General features: G+C 42.4%; 1 protein-coding gene across 2 annotated transcripts in view; it reads right to left on the minus strand.

The window, feature by feature from the left end:
- Positions 1-26,628, minus strand: part of ENTPD7 (ectonucleoside triphosphate diphosphohydrolase 7) — a 1,330,884-nt gene that overhangs the window by 1,234,905 nt on the left and 69,351 nt on the right. Inside the window, exon 3 of one of the 2 annotated variants that reach the window (XM_044056722.1) lies at positions 12,164-12,343. The exons of the other annotated variant lie outside the window; for it this stretch is intronic. Coding sequence (XP_043912657.1) covers positions 12,164-12,343 — 180 coding nt within the window. The remainder of the gene's footprint in view (positions 1-12,163; positions 12,344-26,628) is intronic. 2 annotated transcript variants of the gene reach the window in all.

The raw sequence follows: 26,628 nt of genomic DNA on the forward strand, positions 1-26,628 counted from the left end.
GACCCTGTAATATCTGTCTGGCTTACTAGGAGCCGGAGGCAGGGAATCAGGAGCCATGCTTGATTCCGAGAACACATCAACAATGTCTAATACAGGAGGTATTGTCAAAGGCCTATGCTGAGGAAGAAGGAAATCCCTAAGCCACTTTTTTGATTCTGAGAAGTCCTGACTCTCCCAGTGAAAATGTTCCCTTAAAGTATGCAATGTCTCTCCAAAAGAGTAATCCTCAGGAGGAAAAGCAGAAGGCATGGATTCCTCTGCATCAGAGTCCTCATAAGGTGGAATAAAAAATTCCTGATCAGAAGAAATGGAAACCTGATCTGCCTTGCCTAGGCCTCTTAGCAGGGGGGGGGGGGGTTGGGAACCCCTGATCAAGGTAATTAAATCCTCAGCCATTTTGATCATTTGTTTTTTAGGCATAGGGGCCCTGAGCACGTGGCTCATGCGTCAGTTTTTTAGACCTAGAAGTTGGTTTTGGCCTTGTTTTTGATGATGGCACCGGTTTAATATACAAATGTTGAGGCCTGAAAACAGCCTCAGAAGCCGGTGCCTGCTCAGCAGCTCTGGACCCTTCCAAGGGAGAGATATCCGTGGGTTCAATATTTGCAGAATCTTGCGGCATACCGGACTCCGAATGGGTCTCGGTAGAGGCCTGCGACGCAAAATAGCGGGTATCAGGGGCTGCAAAAGCACCTCACTGAGTACCGGCAAACTGGCGACTGGCTTAGGAGAATCTTCGTCGTTGGTTTTGGACCTCAATGGTCTGTCTCTGTCTTTTTCCTTGCGCTTTTTGTGAATCCATTTGGAAATGGTTTGTTTGGAGATGGCTTTGTCTTCTGCCCCTGTAGCAAAGCTAACCAGCAATTGATCAGAGTTTCTGAAGGATTTATTCCTGTCTAGATAGAATCGGAGTTGTCTGTGCACATCTAGAGAGTGAAGAATCCTTTCCTCCTTTCCCCCTTGTTCTGGGGATTAGGAAAAAAGGTGGGCAAATGAATGTATTGGTTGACAGCCACAATGGACACCACCTTGGGCATGAAGGATGGGTTAGTTCTGAGGGTCCCCTTTCTGCATGGAAGATGATGAAGGGTTCCACAGCCAAGAGTGCTTGCAGCTCAGAGACTCTTCTGGCTGAAGTGATGGCCAGAAGGAATGCTGTCTTCCAAAAGAGAAATTTTAGCTCTGCAGAAGCAGCTGGTTCGAAAGGGGGAAGGGTGAGCTTTTCCAATACAAAGTTAAGGTCTCAAGTTGGTGTTGGTGCCCTTCTGGGTAGCCTCAAGTTGCTAGCCCCACTTAGGAACTGTTTGATCAAAGGGTGTGAGAAAATGGGCTGCTCAATGGGAAATGAGCAGAAATAGCAGAGGCATGAATTTTTATAGAGGAGAAAGAGAGGCCACTGTGTAATAGGTCAGCTAAGTAATCCAGGATGAGAGGGCTGTACCATACTGTCTCCCTTAGCCTGGATCCAGCATAAGACTTTCTGGTGCTAGGACGTCTGGCCTCACGGATAACATCCAGAACCTGTTTACTGAGGATGGCAGATTGGTACGGGGTTAGGGACCAAGACAAGCTGGCAAACTGAGTGCCTGCAATTGGGAATGCATGAACTCTCCTTCCCTCTGGGTCAGGAGGTTTGGAATCTGAGGAAGATGCCATGGAGGTAGCGGGGACAGGATGCGAAGCAAGGGGTACCAGTGCTGCCGGGGCCAGTCTGGAGCTATAAGAATGGTCCTTGGTTTTTCCTCCCTTATTTTGAGCAGTACCCTGGGAATGAGAAGTACGGGAGGAAAGGCATAGACTGATAAACTGACCCAGGGGAAGGACAGGGCATCCACTTTCCAAGCCATGCAGTGATGCTCCCTGGTGCAGAATTTGCCAAGCTGATGGTTGGTGTGGGAGGCAAAGAGGTCGACCTTCGGGGTTCCCCAGTTCTGAGTTATTAGGGTGAAGGTACTTCTGTTGAGTTGCCACTCATGTGGGTCCAGAAGATTTCTGCTTAAGTAGTCTGCCAGAGAGTTGAGCGAGTCTTGTAGGAATTTTCCTAACAGGCGTAGTTGCATGAGAAAGGGCTTGACAGCTATCAAGGTGTGCTGCACAGCCATAATTTCTTTTTGACTGATGTGCAGAGGGATTTGTTGTGGGATTTATTGGCCCTGTATGCACATGCCATCCAGGTGTGCACCCTAAGTGTAGTCTGAGTCTGTGGTGAGGGTCTGGGCGGCAGGGGGTGGGGAGAAAGGCATTCCCTTATTGTGGGAGCATGCTGTTGCCCACCAAAGAAAATCTTTTCTGAGGCAAGGAATTATAGTTAGAAGAGTTTCCCGGTCTTGAGAGTGTTGACACCAAAGGCTCTTTAGGTACCATTGAAGTTTCCTCATATAAAGCCTGGCATACGGAATGAGTAGTTTGCAAGATGTCATGATTCCTTGCAGATAGCTGGGGCCTGGTGGCTAGTTGAGAGAAGTAGGCTGTCAGTAATATCTGTTTCTCTGGAGTAAGGTATGCCATCTGGGATGCTGTGTCCAGACTTGCTCGCAAGAAGATTATTCTTTGGGTGGGCACCTGTTTGCATTTCTTTTTGTTGATTGCATACCCTAGGGAGGTTAGTAGGATCTTTACAAAGACCAGGTGCTTGAGCAGCTTTTCCTGGCTGTCTGCCTAAATAAGGCAGTCATCTAGGTATGGGTAATTTCTTTGTCTGCAAAAGGCAATGGCCGGAGCCAAACATTTTGTGAAAACTCTGGGAGCAGTAGATAGGCCAAAGGGAAGCACATTGAACTAAAAGTGTTGAGATCCTGCCCTGAAGCGGAACTATTTCCTGCATGATTCCCTGAAGGAATGTAGAGGTAGGCCTCTTTAAGATCCAAGGTGGCTAGAGAAGCGTCCTTCGAGAGCATGGGTAGCAGCTGTTAAAGGGTGAGCATTTTGAATTTTGGGATCACCAGGAAGGTGTTTAGAATGGATAGATCGAGGATGGGGGTGCTAGGTGCACTCTTTTCTGAGCACCAGAAAAGTCTGGAGTACAAACTTTGTTGTTCTGCAGGAACATGCTCTACTGCCCTCATAGAGAGCAGGGAAAGGATTTGTTTTTGAGCCTCTGCCCACTGATTTGGTGGTAGAGCTGGGAACCCTTTTGAGGTTGGAAGGGTGTGGAAGGAAAATTCCTTGAGACACAATGTTCAAAACTCAGTGGTCCTTGGTAATGGTGGCCCAGGTGCTTGACTGAGAGTTTTCCTCCTAGGGGTAAGTGACGGTGGGCAGAGGGAGGGGGTGGAGGAGGTGAGTCATTGTGAGTTCTTACCATAACGGGGTGGCTTAGAACTCCCTGGTTTTGAAGTGGAGGTAGTCCACTGCTTAAATCTCCACATTCCCTGGGTCTGCTGTCTGGGGGGGGGGGGGTCTGCTTCCACGGGGCCTAGGCTGGGCCGGTTTAGTGGGAGCAGGAAAGGACCAGTGTTTGGAGGGACAATGCCTGCTGAACCTAGGGGGCTGGACCTGCAAGAAATCCTTAACTGTTTGCATATATTTTGCTTTTTGTTCCATCTTTTTTAAGACCTCTTCTGCCTTAGTGCCAAATAAGTTATCTTTGTGCAAGGGGGCATCCAACAATTTAGATATGACATGGTCTGGCAGGGGCTGTTCCTTAAGCCATGCATGCCTTCTAATGACGGATCCAGTGACTGCTGCCCTGCAAGAAGCTTCTAGGGCATCAAAACCACAGTGCAAGATGTGTTTAGTTACTTGACTTGCAGAATGCATTAACTCTTGTAAATTTTTAGATTCTGCCCAAGCAGGAAAGGAAGACATTTTTTGTTTAAGGAGTTCCAAGGTATGTTGCTGAAATTTCAGCATATGGAACTGACAATTTAGTCCTCTGATAGCAAGAGTAGCTGAGGTGTATACTTTTTTTACCCCATCTGTTCAATGCTCGGGCATCCCTATCGGAGGGGATGGGATTCTTAGCAGAGGTTGCTTTAATTCCTTTTAGCCCTTGAGAAATGACCTCAGGGTCAGCTGTTCGATTTTTAAAAACATATCTGTGTGAGTCAGGGACTCTATCGTACCTGTCTGGTTTTCTGGGAGCAGGAGGAAGGGCGTCAGGAGTCAAGATGGATTTGAGGAAAACATCCTCCACAACATCCAGGATTGGGGGGATGGTCAAAGGTCTGTGTTGTGGAAGATCTAGGAATTCCCTAAGTCTCTTTTTAAACTGAGGGTAGTCCTGACTCTCTGATTGGAAATGCTCCCTTAAAGTATGCAGGGTTTCCCCAAAGGAAAAATCCTCTGGGGAGAGGCTAAAGGAATGAAATCCTCTGTATCAGAATCCTCATAAGTGGAGAAGGGTTGCATGTCTTCATATTCAGATGCATCAGATTCATCTGACTCTTTTTCAGACAAAACTACACGGGACAGATCTCTTTTTCCTTTTGGAGGGTGTAGCTTCGCTTCCCCTGATAAGCATGAAAAGGTCTTCCACCATTTTAAGCATTTGAGACTGAGGCAAGGTAGCAGGCACCTGGGAGTGGGTCGTCAGTTTCTTGGGTGTGGTTCGTACCCTGGGCCTAAGAAACTCGGTAGTTTTAGAAAGAACGGTAGTTGGCTTGGGCTGAGATTCGGTAGTATGAAGGACTTCCTCGGAAGCCAGTGCTTGCTCAGCAGCTCTGGACCCATCCAAGGTAGAGACGACCGCAAGACCCTTAGTCAAAAAAGAGTTTTGCAGCATACCAAACTCCGAAAGGGTCTCAGTAGCAGCCTGCAAATCAACAGAAGCAGGCATCAGGGGCTGTGAAAGCTCCTTACTGAGTACCAGAGAACTGACTACTAGCTTAATGGAAGTGTCGTCAGTAGGTTTGGACCTGTGCGGTCTGTCTCTGTCTTTATCTTTATGTTTTTTTGGAAGATCTCTTGTCAGATGGCTTACCGAAGCCATATCGGAATTCAAGGACTGTAAGTGAAAATATTTTGCTACAATAAGGGCCCGACGACTGATAGTTCTGGCGCTGAACAAAGCACAGAAGTAACAATGAGGAATGTCGTGGTTTGGGCCTAAACAAGTGATGCAGTAAGAGTGGAAGTCTCGGTGTGGTATTTGCTTTCCACAGGAGAGACAATTACTAACTTTTTCTAACTTCAGTTAGTGCAAGAAAAAAGGATCCCCATCGGAGTACTTAGCTTTAGAAGACTTCAACTTCAATTTGGAGATGAAAACTCAGGTAGCGGCACAGCTTCTGCATCGGGCTCCATGGCAAGAAAGACTGATGTAATGGCGTCAGCCGCCTTACTTTATACTACTGACAATCTGAAATCAGTCCTCAAGCAACAGCAAGCGACACAGAAATACTAAGTCTCTGGTATTTGAGCCGGCCGGGGTCTACCCTGGCAGGGATAACCCAAATGTGATGACTGCAACAGTGAAACACAAAGAACATCAGCTTGTTCCCTGGCAGCACCATATTCTACAAATAAATAATGACCAAGTTAAGCCATCTGCATGTGCTGGTGTACTCCAGCATAGCTCTCAACCTCTTAGCACAAAAAAAAGGATAAAGACAAAAATAATGAGAGAACAAAGCCCCCAAAATAGGGACAAATTTTACATATTGTTCTTATATCGAGTTGCTTGCTACTGAGATTTGTCTGCATACATCAACTGGGCATAAGCTGATTTAAGTATATTTTCTGCATTTTTTTGTGGTTTTATAATTTGGACTGATTCCTCAGATCTAGCTCTGTTGAAACTGTCTTGTGTGTGTCTCTGAAGCTCTGCACTAGTTGTTAGACTGCTTTGAAATTCCTTTAAGTGTTAATTAGCTTGGGGGGTTTCTGATAACATTAAAACCTGTGTTGGTTACATTTCTTGTAATCATTTTAAATCGAGTTGCTTGCTACTGAGATTTGTCTGCATACATCAACTGGGCATAAGCTGATTTAAGTATATTTTCTGCATTTTTTGTGGTTTTATAATTTGGACTGATTCCTCAGATCTAGCTCTGTTGAAACTGTCTTCCCCACCCCCCCTGCCTGTTTGTTGGTTGTAGTTTAAATTTGGTGGCTTTTGCAGTGCCCGTCCCACTGTAGATTTGATCTAGGACATTCCCCCAGTCCCATCTCTTTACCGCATTCTATCTAATAAACCCTTTCTGCACTTGCTTTTAGTCCTTTTTAATTTAATTACATTTATTTCAAACTGTGTGTGGACTAATATTGCTACATACTCAAGTGTGCCAGCTTGCACTGCATGTGAATTGTTTTTACTACTGTTTTTGCTATTTTTCTGAAAAAAAAAAAAATGATCTGCTTTTACTGTATTTGTGTTTCTTCCTAATTTACTTTGCTTTTGCATCATCTTAAAAGTACTCAGTTGTATTTATTACTTCTTGGTGCAACTCATTCTAAGCCTTTTAGTTTAAGCACTTGGGCTTCAGACCAGTTGTTTTACATTAAGAAGGTTTGTGGTTTGCACTGTAGTGGCAGGACAGGTAGCTTACATCCTTCTAAGTTGGGAACTGCTGATTGAGGGCTCAGTGTCAGTTATTCTAAAAGTGTATCAATTCTGGTTTAAGCACTTGGGCTTCAGGCCAGTTATTTTGCATTAAAAGGGTTCGTGGTCTGCACTCTTGTGGGAGGAGAGGCTGGACTCTGCCCTTCTGAGCTGGGAATTTCTGGTTAAAGGCTTATAGTGCCTGCATATCTGAACTGCTTCTTACTGAAATTGGTACACCTTGTTTGCTGTAGCATAGACTAGATCCAGGCCTGCTGAATCTAGCTTTGTTTGTATAACTTGAGCACTAATCCAGGCATTCTTCAAAGTATTCAATTGTATTTATTACTGCTTGGTAGTAACTTGATTAAAGTGTAGCTATCATTCTAAGTCTTTTGGATTAAGCACTTGGGCTTCAGACCAGTTGTTTTACATTAGGATAGTTTGTGGCCTGCACTGTGGTGGCAGGACAGGTGGCTTACATCCTTCTAAGTTGGGAACTGCTGATTGAGGGCTCAGTGTCTGTTATTCTAAAAGTGTATTAGTTCTGGTTTAAGCACTTGGGCTTCAGGCCAGTTATTTTACATTAAGAAGGTTCGTGGTCTGCACTCTTGTGGGAGGAGAGGCTGGACTCTGCCCTTCTGAGCTGGGAATTTCTGGTTAAAGGCTTATAGTGCCTGCATATTTCAACTGTTTGTACTGAAATTGGTACACCTTGTTTGCTGTAGCATAGACTAGATCCAGGCCTGCTGAATCTAGCTCTGTTTGTATGCGTGTTGTTTGTTTGCTTGTTATTTCCCTGAAACGCTAATACCACCTAAAACGCGGCTTTTCAGCGCTTCTGTGGATCCCTAGTGATATCTGCATTGCTTACTGTACTCATTTCCTTGTTTCACTTAAAAGAAAGCTACTGTTTGTCGTTTTTGCATTTAAGTTACCTGTAACACATTGCATTTAAGTTACCTGGCACTTGCTCACTAAAGGCACTTGCTCACTAAAGCAATTATATAAGTCAACACTAAAAAATTAAAAGCACTACACTCTCACAAAGTCCTCTCGAGTACCTTGTTCCCCATTGGCCCTTTTTTTTCAATTATAAAGGAATTCCCAATACTATTCTAGCATGTCCAAAGGTCAGTTGTCAATCTTCTCTCCGGTCCAGCTGGTGAATCTGGGAATCTTGAGGCAATGTTACAACTGCCTCATGTACACAGACAACCCTCTCCTCCTCCCAATAAATTCCAACAATGTGAGAGATGCATCCATATAGCCAAACTGGAGGCTAAGCTCTCTCAACTCAGTACTGGCGTAACCAGTCAGGAGGAGAAGGAAACCACACTCAGTACAATTCCAGTCTCACATAGACCTACCACGACAGCAGACCAAACACATAAACACACAAAAACATACTCTGAGGCTCTAAATAAAAATCTGCCTAAGCAGCAGAGACCTCCAAAACAGACACCCAAGCAACCGCTACCCCAAAACAAAACACGTGCAACACATAGCTCACAAAGCCAGTGTGCCGAACAGTCACAGCCCTTAAGGCTAAACAACACACCTGATACACTTGTAATAGGTGACTATCATCAGGCACACTGACGTCCTGCTCACCAGGCTGAACAAGGAGACGGTCACGGTGAGCTGCCTGTCGGGCGCCAGGATCTGCAACATAACACAAGCACTCAGGTCACTGCAAGGCAAGTACAAATATGACTCGGTCATTGTCCATGCTGGTGTGAATGACCTGAGACGTACCTCCCTGGACTACATGAAGAGAGACATAGAGGAGCTCTCTGAGCATGTGGCCCAGGCCGGTATGACCCTGACCTTGAGTAGCATCTTACCCTCACCAAGAATGATGCCACAATATGAAGACAAGATGATCAATTTCAACAATTGGCTTAATTATTGGTGTCATTCAAAGGGGATCCAACGTCTGTCAGCCTGGGATGACATGCTCGACAAGCTACGATGCTTCGCTAGGGACGGCCTGCACCTATCACCCCTGGGCTTTCGGATATTGGCAAAGGCTCTTGCTACCCCCATAGTGCCTTTTTTAGGCAAGGCTCAAAAGACAAACCCACCTCCATAGGTATCACAAGGGATAAGAAACTAAGAGTAATGCTACTCAACGCCAGAAGTCTAAACCTCAAGATGCGCGCATTCGAAACTCTCCTTAGCATTTAGAAAATCGATATCTGTGCAATAACAGAAACCTGGTTCAAGGCTCCCGAGAGCACCCCAGCACTACCAGGTTATACCTCATACCATGCTTTTCGGCCCCAAAACTTGGACCGACCCACAAAAGGAGGGGGAGTATCAATATTCGTCAAAGATACCCACCCCTCCAGGTTGGTGGCACAGCACGAAGCATCAGAGACTATCCATGTGCAACTAACAATGGGTAAAACTGCCTTCCAGTTTATAGCCTGCTACAGACCACCCTCCCTAACCCAGGAACCCCACTCAGCCTTCATGCGAACACTGGAAAATATGAAGGTCTCTCCAAACACCATTACATTGGGTGACTTAAACTACCCAAACATAGACTGGGAGCATTACTCTAGCTCCAACACCCTAGCCCAAAGGTTCCTAGAATTTATAAACTCAAATGCTATGGAACAACTTGTTACCACTCCCACAAGAGGGGAAAACATACTCTTCTTTTTCTGAAGAAGTTCACTATATTAAAAGTGAAAGAAAGCGCTCAAAGTATTGTCTCATTGTGGTTCCTGGAGTTCTTATCTTCAATCCGTTTCTTTAACTTGTTACCACTCCCACAAGAGGGGAAAACATACTGGACCTGATCATCACCAACATGGGGACTCTATGCTCCAGACCAGAAGTGTATCCCTCACTGGTAAGATCAGACCATAAACTAATCTCACTGGATGTTCACATCCCAACACCACCCCCTGCCCAGAAAGCCACAGTGAAAAACTTCTCTAAAGCAAATTTCACACACCTCAAAACTGAGGTGGAATCCTTCAAAGCCCCCGGGCTGTGGAAAATACGGCCCAGACGGCAGAATCCTTTATAAACGCATTCCATGAACACCTTCAGGAATGCATGCATCATGAGATCCCAAATAAAACCAAGACCCAATCCTCCAAAGGCAGACGTCCTGTCTGGTGGACCCCAGCCATAAACAAGCTATACAATAGAAGGAGGAAGCTACTAAATGATAGAGCAAAATTCCAAAAAGGGAGGGCATCTCTGATCAGTATTAGCAAAAAACTACAGGCACTCATCAAATCGTCTAAGGCCAGCTTCGAGAGAAAAATTGCACAAGACACTAAGGATAATCACAAGGCTTTCTTTAGTTATGTTAGGAACCTGGGTGGTAATTCCCAGATATGCTCAGAATTAGTCCAAAATGACAAAAAATACACCGAACCCACAGACATTGCCAACATCCTAGCTGACAGGTTCAGCGCAAACTTCTCCCCCTCCTCCCCACCAAAAGGGCAAATATCTATTCCAGCAGAGTGCTGCCCCCCTGACATCTTGGATGCTCAGGTAAGAGCCGCCCTCTCCAAAGCAAAAAACACAGCATCAATGGGACCAGACGGTGTCCCGGGCTGCGTCCTACATGAACTCCAAGAAGAGCTAAACCCAAACATAAAACTACTGTTCAATCTCAGCCTTACTACAGTATTTGTACCCAAAGAGTGGCACACAGCAACTGTGGTCCCTCTCCACAAAGGTGGTGCTTCAACGGATCCTGGAAACTATCGCCCCATAAGCCTGACTAGCTTGGTCTGCAAAGCTATGGAAAGGATAATCATGGACCTCATAAATAAAGATATTGGGGACCTACAGACACTGGATCCTACCCAGTTCGGCTTTGTTAAGGGCAGATCCTGCCTCTTAAACCTGGTTGATTTCTTTGAAACAGTCACCAAGGCCATTGACGAGGGGAAGGTGGTCCACACAGCCTACCTGGACCTCGCAAAAACCTTCGATAAAATACCCCACTCGGGCATTATAGATAAGCTCACCAGCTTAAATATAAACCCCTATGTCACTAGATGGGTTTACAAACTGGCTCAAGGACAGAACCCACATGGTTAGAATTGCTGGAGCCATGTCAGACTCCAAACCAGTTACAAGTGGCGCCCCACAAGGCTCCGTCCTGGGACCTCTCTTGTTCAGTATATATTTTTTCGGAGGTACAGGCCAACACGGAAGGACTGTGGCTGACCAAGTTCGCAGATGACTGCAAACTGGGCGCCATAATCGACTCTCCAGCCGACACAAGCATCCTCCAAAAGGGCCTCATAGAAACAGACAACTGGTGCCAGAGCCATGGCCTCAAGCTAAATGCCAAAAAGTGTATAGTCATCCCCTTTGGCAAAAACAAAGTGCCCACAAATTACCACATAGGTGGTAATCCATTAAGTACAGAAGAAGTAATTAGGGACCTGGGGACCCAAGTTGATAGCAATCTCTCATTTGACAACCACGTAGCCAAAGTGGTTAGAAAAACATTTTATATAGCCCACCTAATCATGAAGAGATTCACATCTAGATCAGGGGAGGTTATCGTGCCTCTTTACTCATCCCTCATCAGGCCCATAATGGAGTACAATGCCCCTTTTGGGATGCACCTTACCAGACACCTGCAGCAACTGGAAAGACCCCAAAAGTACCTCACCAAGAGGATCAAAGGGCTCGAACAGATGCCATATGCTGCCCGGTTAAAGAAACTCCAGCTCTACTCAGTGGCATACCGCCTGTTCAGAGGCGATCTGTGCCTGACGTATAAAGCCATGTCCAACCCGGAATTAAATGGACATGCTGCACCTCAGAAAATCCAAATCCTATCGAGCTACATGCTCGAGAGACTTGAACCTCAGCACTGAAATAAATAGGACATGCTGGAGGGACAGATTCATAACCCAGAGGCTCCCTTCACTCTGGAATAAAATCCCAGTCCAGGTTAGGCAGAGTCCCTCATTGACTCTCTTCAAGAGGAATCTTGATGAGTGGATGGGAGATCGTAGGTTTACCCCGGGTATGACTTCTGTGTCACTGTTAGACAGAGGCACAGTATACTAACCTCAAAAAAGGGCATAGCAAAATTAATTTAAAATGGGTGGTGAAAGCCAAACACATTCTGGCTAGGCTTATAAATGCCCTAGGGCAGATAGCCAGGCCCTAGTATGAACCTATGAACCTATAAACTTAGAAGGTTGCAAGAATAAAAGGTCTTGTATTACCATGGAGTTTCTGAAAGATGTGAAGTGTGAAACTCAAATGCCTGTCATTATTTAATGAATTGAGTCCTCATTGAATCACCACAAAAACAAAGAAAAAAAATTTATGAAGAACAGACCAAAAATATGAAGCAAAAATCTGGACAGTTGAGAGATATGTACTCCCGCCAAAAATGTGTCAAATACCTAATCAGAAAAGATCAAATAGCTTTTAAATTAGGAAGACAACTAACTGTACATGAACATTTTACCTTTAACACAGAGATATACAAAACATGCAATTCATGATACAAACAGTACTGGGAAATAGCCAACACACACAAGATTCTGCTGATGTGGTTATTTTAGTGATGGGATTAGGAGTTGTAAAATGTGATCAAGCTCTTAATATTTTGTGCATATATTTTGGACTGAAATGTTTAGAAAAAGATTTTACCACAACATATCCAAGTGTACTCACTTTTCAAATTGCCTGTCTCTTGGAGAATGACCCCAGCTTCTTCGATCAATAACAGCCACCAGCAGTAAAAGAAAGATGGTGAGGAAGACTATGAGGAAGGTAAGACGGTGAAAGCTAGATGTATTCACATGTGGCAAGGTGAAATACCAGGATGCTGGCAAAAGGCAAGAAAAAGTAATCCTTGAATAAAAAAGAAAAAGGAAAATGTAAGCATTCATCCTACAGAGGCTGTAAAATTCCAGCCTTTCTCAAAACAAGTAATTCTACGGAAAAGAAAATAATGCTACACAAAACATAAGGGAAACAAGGTAGTAGTTTCACTGATATGTTCAGTTCTCCCCTTAACAAAAGAGGCATGGTACCTCCAACATGGAAAAAGGTGAACAGAACAAAACTCTGCTAGGAAATTCTGACATTTTTCACTGGCTCAGAAACGTCAGCTAATCCTTTTTTTGTACTGAAACATACTGCTTTATGCCACAGAGTCTCATGTGTCCACATTTCCAAAGTGATATTGCTTATGTCAAGTAAATGCCTATCCCAGTGTACAGTTTCTCCATTGTGTTAAGTAGTTTAAATGTGCTGCATCTTTTCTAGGACATTTCTTGGCTCTGGCTCCTGCTGTAAGCTACAATAAACAGCACTACAACCTGTTAGTTAATCAATTAATTAAACTATCGACCCCTCACAATAACCTCACGGCAAACATTAGGAACTAATAAAAAACGGTCCCCTATTAGACAGGAGCCACAAAAGATTGGCTTCAAAACTAAAGGGCCTCACTAATTCTGCCACTGATCAATTCACTCACAGTATTTTGATAACGTAACACAACTAAGCTATTCTTCTACACTTCAAATATAAAAAATATGTTGCAATAAGAACATCAGCCATCCTGAACAAGGAGAAAGTAAGACAACATGATCATTTTTAAAAGGATAAAAAATGAAAAGAAAAAACATTGAGCAACAATTAACTCTTTGATAAGTATATTCTAGGGAAACCTGAATTTATTATATGATTATTTTTGAGCTCTTCATAAGCAACACCATGAGGCAAAGGGATAAAACCCTTACTATACCCTAGATGGCTTGTGTTTGACAAAGGGCCAAGTGGGAAGGATGGAAATAAGAGGCCAACAGCAGCTTAGCCATCCTGGGGGAAGGGAAGCAGCCTAAACTTGCTGCAGTAGTAATGTTGACAGCCTACGGAGCTCTACGCTGCAAGCAGTATACAACGTGGTCTGGAGGTTGCACATGCATGCTCACACACATACCCACACACAAACACACACACACACACATACACACACACAAGCATGCATGCACCTCCCAAAGGCAACAACTGCAGAGCTTGCAAAGCTGCTGTAGGATGGTTGGAGACAGAGCACACACTCTGACAGCAGTATGATATTGCACCAGCATGCTCAGTCTCCTCACTGGCCCACATGTACTTTGGGCCAAGGTCAGTCCGGTAGACCTGATGAATGAAGACAGGAGCTGCAGTCAGCTGATAAGTCAGTTGTGGGGAGGAAAAAAATAATTGGGTAATGTTCCTGCATGTCTTCAGAATAATACATAGGTAGCTGCAGGAAATCTTAACTAAATGTGGCCCAGTAACCTTTACACTACATTTAAAATTATCACTTGCTTCTTTTGGCCTTGTTTATTAACTTGTTATACTTTGATGTTAGCAATTTCCAGCTATCCATTTTACAATCAAACACTTTACCCTTTATAGATTCATCGGATTGGTAGACCTTGTCCTGATGGACATGGCATTAGTAACTAGTCTATCACAGAATGTACGCACATACTATGTGCACACTTTGAGCAAACTGCTGAATGCTAATTTACCTACCACATCTTTGGGGGATAACCAAAACACACAAGGATGCACAGAGGACATGCAGAATCCACACAAAAGGCATCCCAGCCAAGAAAGAATCAATCAATGTTTGTCAGTTTAGTCCTCTAAAGCTCCAATATGTTACTGAGCTGCTTCCTGTGCCAAGTGGGTTTGAATCTTTCCACCTTATTTGCCTGCTATGTAACCTTGGGCAAGTCGCTTAATCAAACGGTGTTATGGGGCAATTGGGAATTTGGACTAAGCTCCTTATGGTCTTTTGGACTGCATGGACAGCATGCATACTAACAGCATATGAACCTAAACCACAGAATCTCTTGCTATGAGATAGCAGCCTTACTTGTCCTGTCACTGTACTAACCTGATAGATCATTAAATTCCATCCCCCTGCATTAATTATTTCTGGAACTTTTCTCATTTGGACTTTTATGAAAATGGCTGTGCTCAACTAGGTATATACTGGTCAACAATTTTAAATTGCTTCTACAAAGCTTCCACAAAAAGCTGACCTAAATTCCTATGGGTGCAAGTCAAAGAAATTAATTATGGAAATAAATCTGGACTAATGTATGAGAAATGTAAAAACAAACCACCCTGATAGTCCAACATAAACTCAAAAATATATATATATGCTATTAGGTCTACTAAAAAAGACCATGAACTTAAATTAATATCTAAAGCAATGATAATTACAAATCTTTATTTTAGGAGGTTGGAATGCAAACAGCCCATACAAAAATATTTTCATATGAGATTGCATCAAAAGAGGGAGATCCAGGGACAGACATGCTGAAATAGCCAACAAATTGAGTAATATAGGCCAGAAGACAGTTAACTTGCACAAATAATGAAGGTAAATGAAGGACCAGACAGACACTAGCCCTAAAAAGTGTGCTAGTTCTTGTCTTGTCACCAACTAGAAAACATTTCCTATTTATTAACATATAACTTTCTAGTAACAGTTGTTCTTGCCACCTTATAGCTGCTGCATATCCTCAGAAAATATGTGCCTAAAACATATTAAGATTCTATTATCCAGGCAGTTAATTATAAATGCTTGGGGCTGGGATGTATCAAATACCCCTTGTTCTGTGAGAGTAGATTCAGTCTGTGAGGAAGTTTGTGGTAATTGTACTTTGCCATTTCCAATAGAAGTGAGAACCACTGTTGCCTGGGTACGAAGTGAGTCACTACACTGATCTTTGGAGAGTCCTTCTGAATCCTCAGAATGACCCCAGAAATGAGTTGAAAGGGTGAAAAACCATATAAAAACATTCTTGTGCAAGGAAAACAAAAAAAAAATCTGTTTTTCCAAGCCTTTTTTGCATGGAATCCTAGAGCAGAATGTTGTAACGGATTGCTGGAGTGGAGGCAAGAAGAGATCTACTTGGAGGTGTTCTCCCCTGATGGATCACTTTCTGGAAGACCTCATGATTCAATTTCCATTTCTGAAGGTCTGTCTTAGTTCTGCTCAGGTTGTATGCCACAAAAGTTTGCTCTGACAGTATGTAAGATGCCAGTACAGTGAGATTGTGCTGAAAAGCTATACCTCAGGCTACCATGGCTAGTCTGCACAAAGGTAGGATCTGGTCCCCCCTGTTTATGTACCACATCATTATGGTGTTGTCTGTAACCACTTGTAATGATCCTGACGATTTAGTGTGTTGAGAGCATTTATAAGTGCCAATATCTATTTTACTTTAATGCATTTTGGTCTGTTGTTTCTGTTCCAAAGACCCTGCATGTTTATCTCCATAGACACTGCTCCCAAAACAAAGGCTGAGATGTCTGTTGTTACACACTGAGCTAGAACATGACGGGAAAACGGGAGACCTGAATTGTGATAAAATTGGTCTCTCCACGAAAGAATTTCTATTTTCACAATCCCCAAAAAAATTGAATCTGCAATGTCAGGGGTGATGCTGTTGGGGCCATAAGGATTTTAAGTTCCAATGAATTTTCTCCCATGGTGTCTTGCTAGAGGAATCATAAAAATCATATATGCCCTGAAACCAAGAATCCTGAGAAACTCCTAGGATGACACCAATGTCTGACTGGAAAAACTCAGAAACAGAGCAAGATACAAACCTATTTTTCCAATGGAAGAAAACCTCTTTGAACTATCTAGGAGACATCACAGGAAAACCATTCTGTGAGAAGGAGTTAAACAAGACTTTTGTACATTCTCCTAGAACCCCAGTCTTTGTAGGAGATATTGCACTCAAGTGAGAGACTCCCAACACTTTTGAAAAAGACTCTGCAAATATAAGTAAGTCATCTAAATAAGTACGAATTTGAATACCTTGTATTGGAGCTAAACACTTTGTAAATACCCATGGTAGACCAAAGAGTACTGCAGAGAACTGACAGTGTGATCCAGTCATAAAAAACCTTAAAAAACATTTGAAATCTAGACCTACAGGAATATGATAAGCATTTATTAAATCTACGGTCACCAGAAAACTCACATGCGAATGGGAGGTAACAAGTTGTGAAAGTATAACATTTTGAACTTCGGCACTACAGAAACTAGTTTAGAAAGGAATGACCAAGAACTGGTCTCCAACAATCTTCTTTCTTTCTTTGGCACAAGAAACATTCTTGAGTAAAACCCTTTTCATAACTTAGGAAGGGGGACCACTTTTAAATCACCCCCAAGATAGCAGATGCTGAATGACAGGAGGGAAAAGAGTATGCTCTGGTGGATGAGAGGGAATCCTTTAATAAGGAGAGAGAGACCCCACTGTCATATGTAGCCCTGGTGGACTACTTTCAGAGCCCAGCTGCCTGAAACTATTCTGTTACCAAAAAGAAAACTGGAGGTTCAGACTTTCCAAAAGGATTAGGGGGGTTTGCCAGGGTGGGAAGGGGGAGGGGAGTTTTGTAAACAGTCATTCTGACTTAGATTATCCTTTGTTCTGCTGGGGGGGGGTCTGCATTCCTCTTTGGAACATCCCTGCCACTGCTTTTTATATGTTTGCTTACCAACAGCTTCTTGAGTTTGATTATTTTGTTTTAACAACTGCTTGGGTAGCATTAAATCCCAATGCAAGCTTGGAGAAGGAAGGCTAAAAAAATTGAGATTCCTTCAATATGCTTACCACTCTCATCACACTCTAATGATCTCTGCAGTACTGACATCTTATGGAAAGTTTTGAGAACACAACCAAGCAAACCTCATCATAACAGTTCAAGTTGAAACAGCCCCAAAAGTGGCAGCAGCAGAATCATAAACACATTTCATGGAGTGAGCAGTTACTTGAGAAACAGAAGCAATATAATATTCATATTGTTCTCAAAAGAGGCAAGAAGCAAACTAAGAATTCCAAAATCAAGTGTTACACAAAAACATACCAGTTTCTCAAATCTATTAAAACCATTCCCATCCTGGACTTCCAAGATGGCCACACACTGATCAATAGATTAATTTCATCCCTTCTATTGTGAAAACAGAAACTGAGAAATAAGAGCCAGAGATATTGTTAGCCTGGGTAAAATTCAGTTACTGGCTAGTTAAGTACACTGCCTAGATTTCAACTAAAAGAAAATTTAGAAAATCAACAACAAAAGGTACAGAAAAAACACTGGCTTGGAAGAATCATGGAGCTGTTCAGCAAAAAGCAGTTCAAGCTTCAGTTCTGGTACAAGAGATGGCTTCCAGTAATTTACAGGAAAAAAATAAATTACATGTACTCAGAGATGATTAAAATAAATAAAACACTGAAGGAATATATCAGCTACCTGTTCACATGACCTGATAAAACTGCAGAAATCAGAGGATGGAGTGAGGAAAAGGCTGTTTCAAAAATAGTAGAACTGGAAGGCAAAGTACACAGAGAAAAGCTAAGATTTTCTGCTCTACCAAATACACTGGAAAGAACAGACTATATTAATTTTATGGAAATACAAATATTCAACTGAACTGGTGTTCCACAGCAGGATTTGTTGACTGAATGGGCACACTGAGTGTATGCTCCAAACCTGGCCATGAGAAAGTAGCTAAGACCTTCATTAGTAGAGATGCAATCATACTAACCGAAAGGGTTGATCCTGACAAAACTGTGGCAGAAGGGAAAAGTATTACAAATTAGAGATCACACAGTGTTGGTGCACTGTGATTATTCACTGTACAACATCAGGCAGAAGAAAAAAAATTATCCCAGCAATCAGAGAATGTGGAGAGGCAGTGTGAAATTCAACCTGCTGTATTCAGCTGCTTTCAGAAGATTTTTTCCTGACAGTTCAAAGACATTCTTAGATGCAGAACAGGCTATGGAGAAAGTAAAAAAAGATGTACAAAAAAAGTGAACCAGCAAGCAGAAGGGGACTCCGCTTCTCATTAGTCTGACAATAAGGCCCACACAGAAATTTGGCCAGTAAAACCTTTCCAAATGTTCCAAAGAGAATGCTTGAGAGACACAGGAAAGTACAGGAGGTGACTAGAAGAAATAGGAGTACCTTGGACTTGAACTATAGTCTAGTGTAGGGAGATGAAGATGAACAGGAAGAAGACAAGTAACAGCGGAATTAGTGAATAAATGGAATACTATAAAGCATCAATCACATTTACGAAATATAACTTTACAAAAAAAAGTGACTGATTAAGACTGGAGCTTTGTTGACTTTGTGAATGTATGGGTGAACTGTAAAGCATAAAACCCACTTTATGTCACTGATGGTTAGAAGGAAAGTAAAGAGAAAAAATCTATAAATAATACAGTTTTTATTCTTGATGGTAACATGCCTAAAACATTTAATGATGTGAATTGCATGTTATATAGTAAAGCAGTTGTGTGTAGTATGTAGTCAGGGGTATTTTAAATGTGGGGGATGGGTGAGTCCTTTGAGTGACTGCTGTATGTGTTAAAGATATTAAAGTAAGCAAGTACTTTTCCTAGTTATAAGAAATATAGGCTTTACAGTATAACAAGAGAAGAAAGGCTGGACAAAAATCATGTTTAAGTTAACTTGCTGTGATCGTGGGATACTGGGGTGTGGTGTAAAAGTGCACTGATTATATCATATGAAGAACTAAGACAATTTCTCTTATTTTTACAGTGATTGATGTCTACATTAATGCCCTTGCCTGAAGCTATAAGTGAAGTGTTTTCTGTAAGCAAGTAGACTTGAAAAAAATAAGACAAAACAACGAAAGCCCTGAAAAATGCTCAGATATTAGCAGTTTTTCCATTAACAAATGTTTTAAGTGGGAGTCAAAACGTCTGCAGCTGAAGGCAGCTGTATAGTCTGTTCTCTGTGAAATGTACAAAGATTCCTTCCTTCTTGCATCTGCAGACTTGTTAGCTGTTTTTCTTCCTCATTCTTGACTACTGTTACATGGACATGAGTTGTCAGCAGGTCATAGCAATTAATCTCAAAAGTTCTGAATATTCTTTGCCGAGGGAAATGTAAAATTTAAAGGTAGAATGGCAAGCAGCTCAGTGAAAATCAAAAGTTTAAAATTATGGGAAGTGAATAAGAGATAGCTGTCTCTCCAGCAGCCTTAATACTTTAATGCACTTATTAGAATACAGTACTGTTTAGTTTTATTTAAAGACAGTGCATTTTTTAGTCCAAGAGTTAATGTTTTCTGAAAGCATACAAGCTGTTTCTCACATGGGGTGTGGTGATAGAGATAAGAAAAGAATAGGCAGCAATCAGAGTAAGTGCAAACACAGGTTGTAATGGGTGCTTTAGCACGGATAACCTTAATTTTAGGTCAGGAAATGTATGTGGGTGCAGCTGTCAATTGAAACAATTGATCCTATTGGGGGGGGGTTAAACTTTATTTTTTGAAGATGTACATAGTTCTGTGTATTTGTTCTAACTTAATAGGGGCAGGTGTGTTACACACATATACTTAGGTTTTTGTTTGAGGGCGTTCATTAAAGCAAAAAGTCATGGGAAAATGTGGCCTAGTTTCAAATGGAAATGAGAAGAAAACAACTATATAAAAGATCAGCCTGCCAAACATTAGTGTGTGTATGCAAGACTAAAGTTAGAAATATTTATTGAGCAAAACTGTCATGTATAATAGGTGGTAACAATAGCTTTTTATCATAATGGCTATGCTATCCATATTTTCTTGGAATGTAATGGCCTTATGGGTACAGGCAAAATAGAAGAAGAGTATTGAATTACACTAAGAAATGAATGTAAATAGCAATGCTGCAGAAGAGACATCTGGAAAGAAATGAGCATGTGAATTTGACAAATAAGAGAGAACAAACAAACAAGAACTTTGACAGCCACTTAATTCAATATGCTAAGCTTTTGAGTAAAACACTCTATTTCAATGCAATTTGACAAATAAAGGTTTTTCAGGACGAACATTCAAGACATTATCAGGGGCAAAGGATAAAGGAAGTAATAATACTGATTTCTAGAGGGGCTTCAATAGTGATAGAAGAGTAAATAATATAATAATCATACATTTATGGTAGTAAGGGGCTACTGTGGCAAGGGAAGAGGATTATGCTGGCATATTTATATTCCACCAAAAAATACTATGATGGAGCATAAGAAATTTTTAGGAGAAAAAAATCAGGGAATACTACTTACAGATAGGGACTAGAACTGGATTTGTAATAATAAGGCTGTATCAGGGAGACCTAGAAGGGAAAAAAATAAGAGAGAGTAGAATTCTGAAGAAATTTATGAAAATATTTGGTACATAAGATATGAATTCATTAGTAGGAACTTAGACAGAATTTACATATTATTCCCCAAGGTACAATAACCTGGCCAAACTGGACAGAAAATATATTTCACAGGAATGTGTGCATTTAATTGAAAGCTCTCACAAACATACAAAAACTATTTCAGATCACAGACTGATAAAAGCGAATATAAAATTGCAGGGTAATGAAGTAAAAAAACTGGTGCTTTCCTACCTACTTGTCAAAAAGACAGGAATTTAAGGAACTGGTAGCGGAAATTATTTGAGAGTAACAAGGAAAGACGGAAATTTCTTCAAAACTGATTGCTAGTGAGTGAGATAAAATGAAAATGGAGTTTAAAAAAGGGAGGAAGTACAACAGAAAGAAAGATGGTTAAGAATTAATAGGAATTATTTACAGGAGCTGACAAAGGTTAAATTATTGCATAATAAAAGGATTCTTACAGAACAAATAGAGGCTCATTTGCAGAGTGCTAAAGGAAAATAAGGGACTAACTGGATAAATATGCCATGAGTTTAGAAAGAGTGCTATTTTTTTGGTAACTCCAGAGCACAAAAACTTTCAGTATAATTATAGTCAACAGAAAGTAGAGAAAGTTCCCACCAAATGTAGGGAGCCTACAACAAGAAAAATAACCAGAGATCCTGTAAAGGTATTAGAGCTATTTTGGAAATTTAAAAGTACCTTTTTTCAACACTGTTCCCCCTAAATTTATTTTATTTTTCATCTCTATAATATTTTTAACATTTTTATTTCTTCTGTAACTATATCTCAGGTTACTATGAAAAACACTAACCCTAGTTGGCACTGTTCTAAACATTTCCCACGTTTCATTAATGCATTTCCTTAACCAAGCAATACCATTAAAATATGTTAATGTTAAATATGGTAGAGCCATAACCCTGGCTTCTTTATTTTTCTTAACATCATATTCAACTTCAATTGTATTGTTTTCTTTCTCTTTATTACATAGTAATGGTGTATATGTAGTTCCCCATCTCTTTACCATATATTCTTTCATTGGTTCAGTCAGTTCAACTGGATAACCTCTTTGATGAAACATTCTTTGAACATTCTCTATTTCACTTAAGAAGTCCATCTTATCTGATGTCATCCTAGCTATCCGTATCATTTGTCCTTTAACAATGTTCTTCTTCAAATGATACGGATGATCACTCTCATAATGTAAATACGCATTAGAATGGTATTCCTTTCTATATATATTAGATGTATAAATCTTATTATAATCTTTTCTTAACTTTATATCCAAATAATGTATTTCATCCAAACCTATTTCAGAAAATCCCAAGAACCTACAGGTGGAAGATGTTCACAATGCCCCTTTATAGCTGGGGAAAAAGAAGTGAGAATTCCCAGTTTAGAAATGACATTGAGAGCTAGACAAAACTACAGTTGTTACTCCAAAAGAGTGATTTACTTGGCCTATTGTAAAACTTGTTGGAGGTATTATATTGGCAAAACTGAACACCACCTTAGAAAGATAATCTATGAACAATCCGTGTATCTCTTTTTTGTTTTATTAGCTGTTATTAAAATTATTTATTGATTGAAATATTCTGGATTGTGGTATGGATTGTGGTATTGGTGAAACGCAAGTGTTTTAAGAGGGAAGACAGCCTTCATTGCACCGGAGCTACACTTTGTTATCTTATTTGGTTGCGTGGTTTGCTTTGGGTTATTTTGGAAATTTGTATAAAACAGAAAAATGTGGAAATCAAGAAAGAGCAAAAATTGAAATAGTTATGGAAGATCTAATTATGTCAAGGTTAGAGAACATAAGGCTCAACAACTAACAATTAAGATAGAAGGAGAGGAGATAAAACTATGATGTACAATCAATCTGCATGAAAGCCTGCATGAGTAGATGGCAATCCTGTGAGAAGGGAAGCTCTAAAATCATGAAAGAAAGTTCTAGCAACTGTATTACCTAAAAACAGTAAAGATCAATCAGACCCAACTTCACATAGAGCCATTTTAATTTCGAACCATGACTATAAAGTGCTTATGTCTGCACTAGCTAGCCTCTTCTCCTTTTGCTATTTGTTTTATACTTAGAGCCACTGGCAAAGAAAATAAGGGACTTAGAAATAAATTCAAGCATGTAATTGGTATGATAATAAAGAAAAGTTGGTTTTATTTGCAGGTGATGTTATTTTGCCTGATGCATCTATAAACGAACATCTCAGTGTTGTGGAAAAAGAAGTTATGTACTCAACATAACGTTCCATCTGAGTAGGGTAACATTCGGATCTGAGCCGGCAGCTTTCCTAGCCAAAGATCCGAGCTCCAAACTCCTCCCCTACCCATAATGCCCTGCCACCTCCCTCTAACCCTCAAATCGAGTTTGCCATAGTATCATAGAACATTACTATAACACAAGGAAAAACTACTTGAACATTCCACCTGATGTCATCTGGAAAGTGACATATCATGATTCTTCAAGAATGAACTAAAGGTCCAGGGGGATGGAGGGAGGGTTGGTTGCTGACAAATGAAGTTACCTACTCAGATGGAACATTATGGTGAGTACATAACTTCTTTATCTGAAGTAGTTAACTTCATTTGATCAGCAACCTGTGGGACAGAGTCCCCAGCTACCAACAACTTGGGAGATCCTCATGGAAGGATATTCCGGAGCACTGCAGAGCCAAAAGATGCGCGTCCTCTGGATATTAGATCCAATTTATAATGTGTAATAAAAGTATGAGAGGAAGCCCAAGTAGCTGCTGAACAAATGTCATCCAAAGAAACCCTCGACCAGAAGGCAGCAGACGTAGCCACAGAACAGGTAGAGTGAGCTCGAACCCTCAGGGGCTCAGGTCGACCACAGCTTCTGTATGCGAGAAGGATGCATTGGGAAATCCATCTAGCTAGGGTTACTTTAGTCACTGGCTTACCCAGACAGGACTTAGCAAATGAAACAAAGAGTTGATCTGATTTTCGAAATTCAGCTGTTCTGTTTAAGTAAAATTGCAACTGTCTATGTACATCCAGACAATGAAGTCTATACTCTCCTTTGTTCTGATAATTAGGAAAGAAGACAGGTAGACTGAGGGACTGGTTGATGTTGGCTTCAGAAGCCACGTTAGGCAGAAAGGAGGGATTAGTCCTGAGGGAAACCCTGTCTTTATGAAAAATGATGTATGGAGGCTTACTGCAAAGAGCGTGAAGCTCCGATATCCTCCTAGCTGAGGTAATAGCAATCAGGAAGGCAGTTTTCCAAGATACATACTTTAAGTCGACTGAAGCTGCAGGCTCAAAGGGGGGGGGCAGTCAGAGCCTGAAGAACTAGGGTTAAATCCCATGGAGGAACTGCATCTTTAACAGGGGGTCTTAACAGGAAGGTTCCTTTCAGGAAGGTCTTGCAAATCTTAGAAGAAGCTAGGGGACCACAACTGTTTCCAACATGGAAGTGGGAAATAGCTGCCAATTGAACTTTAACAGTAGAAGAACTAGCCCCTTGATGAAAAATATGGGATAGAAAGTCGAGGACTGCTGGGAAAGGAGCCGTAAAAGGATCCAAATTCCTATGCTCTGCCCAGATAGAGAAACGCTTCCATTTACTCTTGTAGATTCTCCTGGTAGAAGGCTTATGAGCAGCCACCAGTATGGCCTTAACTGAGGATGAAATACCTTGAGTCCTAGCCATTAATGGAACTGGATCAACCAAGCAGAGAGCTTGAGGTGTCCAGGTTGGGGGTCTTCAATCCCAAGGGATGAGAAATCAGATCCGGAATGCGATCTAAGATCCAGGGAGGATGTTCTAGATGAGACCTTAGGTATGGGAACCAGGTTTGGCGAGGCCAGAATGAGGCTATGAGAATAACTCTGCTCCCCAACCGATGAGCTTTCTGCAAGAATTTTATCATCAACAGAAGAGGAGGATAAGCATAAAGAAGACCGGATGGCCAAGCATGAACCAGAGCATCTCTGGGGGCTTCCCCTGGTGGGGGCATTGGAGCGAAGAACTCACTGCACTTTGTGTTCGAAGGCGACGCGAACAGATTGCAGCAAGGTTGACCCCATCTGAGGAAGATCTGTTCCGCTATTAATGGGTTCAGAGACCACTTGTAAGGTGAGAGGATAGTTCGACTCGACCTGTCCGCTAGAATGTTTGACCGACCCGGTATGTGCGTTGCTATGAGAAAGCGGTTGGTGGATATTGCCCATTCCCACACTCTCATGGTCTCTCGGCAAAGTGGGTAAGATCTGGTTCCCCCCCTGCTTGTTGATGTACCAGACTACTGACATGTTGTCTGTTTGAATTGCAATAGTCCCTGGAGGAAGAATGCAATGGAGAGCCTGCAACGCTAGAAGCACCGCATCTCCAGGACACTGATATGCAAAGAGGTCTCTGTGCGAGTCCACGTGCCTTGGACGGATCTGCCCATGCAATGCCCCCCCCCACCCGAAGAGAGATGCGTCCGTGGTCACTGTGACTTGGGGTGGGGACATGGAGAAGGGGCGCCCTTCCCGGAGTTCCCTGAAATGGAGCCACCAAAGTAGAGACTCCCTGCAAACCCTGCTGAGGGGAATAGGTGTAGACAGGGGATGACATAGGATGAACCACTGGACCTGTAGCCAAGGACGTGCGATTGGTGACAGGTTGATGGCCGCTGCCATGGACCCCAGGGCCCTCAGGACTAATTCCACTGAAGGGGCTGATGATTGTAGAACAGCCAAAACGTGAAGGCTTAGGTTGCGGAGTCTGTCTGCCGTCAGAAAGACTTTGGATTGTATAGTGTCTATCCTGGCCCTTATGAAATCCAAGATCTGAGTAGGCTGAAGGGAAGATTTCTTGTGGTTGATTGTGATCCCTAGATGGTGGGCTAGATGTAAGAAGTAGTCCCTGCCTGAACATAGTAGATGCCTGGTGGGGGCGGTTAGGAGCCAGCCGTCCAAGTAAGGAAAGACCTGTATTCCCTGAAGCCTCAGGTGGGCTCCTACAACTGCCATGACCTTGGTGAACACCCTGGGGGCTGTGGCGAGACCGAAGGGTAGGACCCTGAAATGATAATGGCTGGCTCCCAACCGAAAGCGGAGAAAACTACTGGATCACCTGTCCATTAGAATGTGGTAGTATGCATCCCTGAGGTCTATCGAGCACATCCAGTCATTCTCCTGTAAAAGTGGCAGAATGGACTGAATAGTGACCATCCGGAACTTGTCTCTGGCGACTGACAGGTTCAGTGTGGACAGGTCGAGAATCGGCCGTAAGTCCCCGGTCTTTTTTGGCACCAAAAAGAACCTGGAGTAGAAGCCTGATCCGGATTGCCCGAGGGGGACGTGCTGGATGGCTCTTTTTCTTAGCAGCTCTCTTATTTCGAAGGCTGCTACCTCCCTCTGATTGGGTGGGACATCAGGGAGGCTCCCCGACCAGGGAGGAGACATTAGGAATGGAATTGAATAGCCTCTGGATATGATTCGGAGCACCAAGCAGTCTGTCGTAATGGACTCCCAATGTGCTAGGTGCTCCGAGAAGTGGCCCCCCGACTGCCCCCAGAGAGGAGCAGTCGTGCAACCCCTCAGGGTTGCTGCGCGGGTCGACTGGAAAAGGGTTACCTCGACCCGAAATTCTTCGGCTCCCCTCTGCCTCTGGGCCGGCACCCACCCTGTCCTCCTCTGCCTCTGAAGGACGAAGGATCCGGAGCGAAACAGGATTGTTCAGCTTTCCGGAACCACATCTTCTTTTGTCCTCTTTGGTTCCTGGAGAAGGACCTCTGAGGAGCCGAGAAGCAGATCCCGATGGCAGATGTCTTCCTTGCTCTGGAGAAGTGTATCGTGGACAGTTTTGCCGAAAAGCATAGAACCGTCAAAAGGGGTGTTCGCGAAGAACGCCTTGAAGAGTTCCGCAAAGTCGCAGAGACGGAGCCAGGCCTGTCAACATAAGACAATGCC

Source organism: Protopterus annectens, chromosome 14.part0 (assembly GCF_019279795.1).
Source record: "Protopterus annectens isolate FY-2018-M chromosome 14.part0, PAN1.0, whole genome shotgun sequence".
Taxonomy (NCBI): domain Eukaryota; kingdom Metazoa; phylum Chordata; order Ceratodontiformes; family Protopteridae; genus Protopterus; species Protopterus annectens.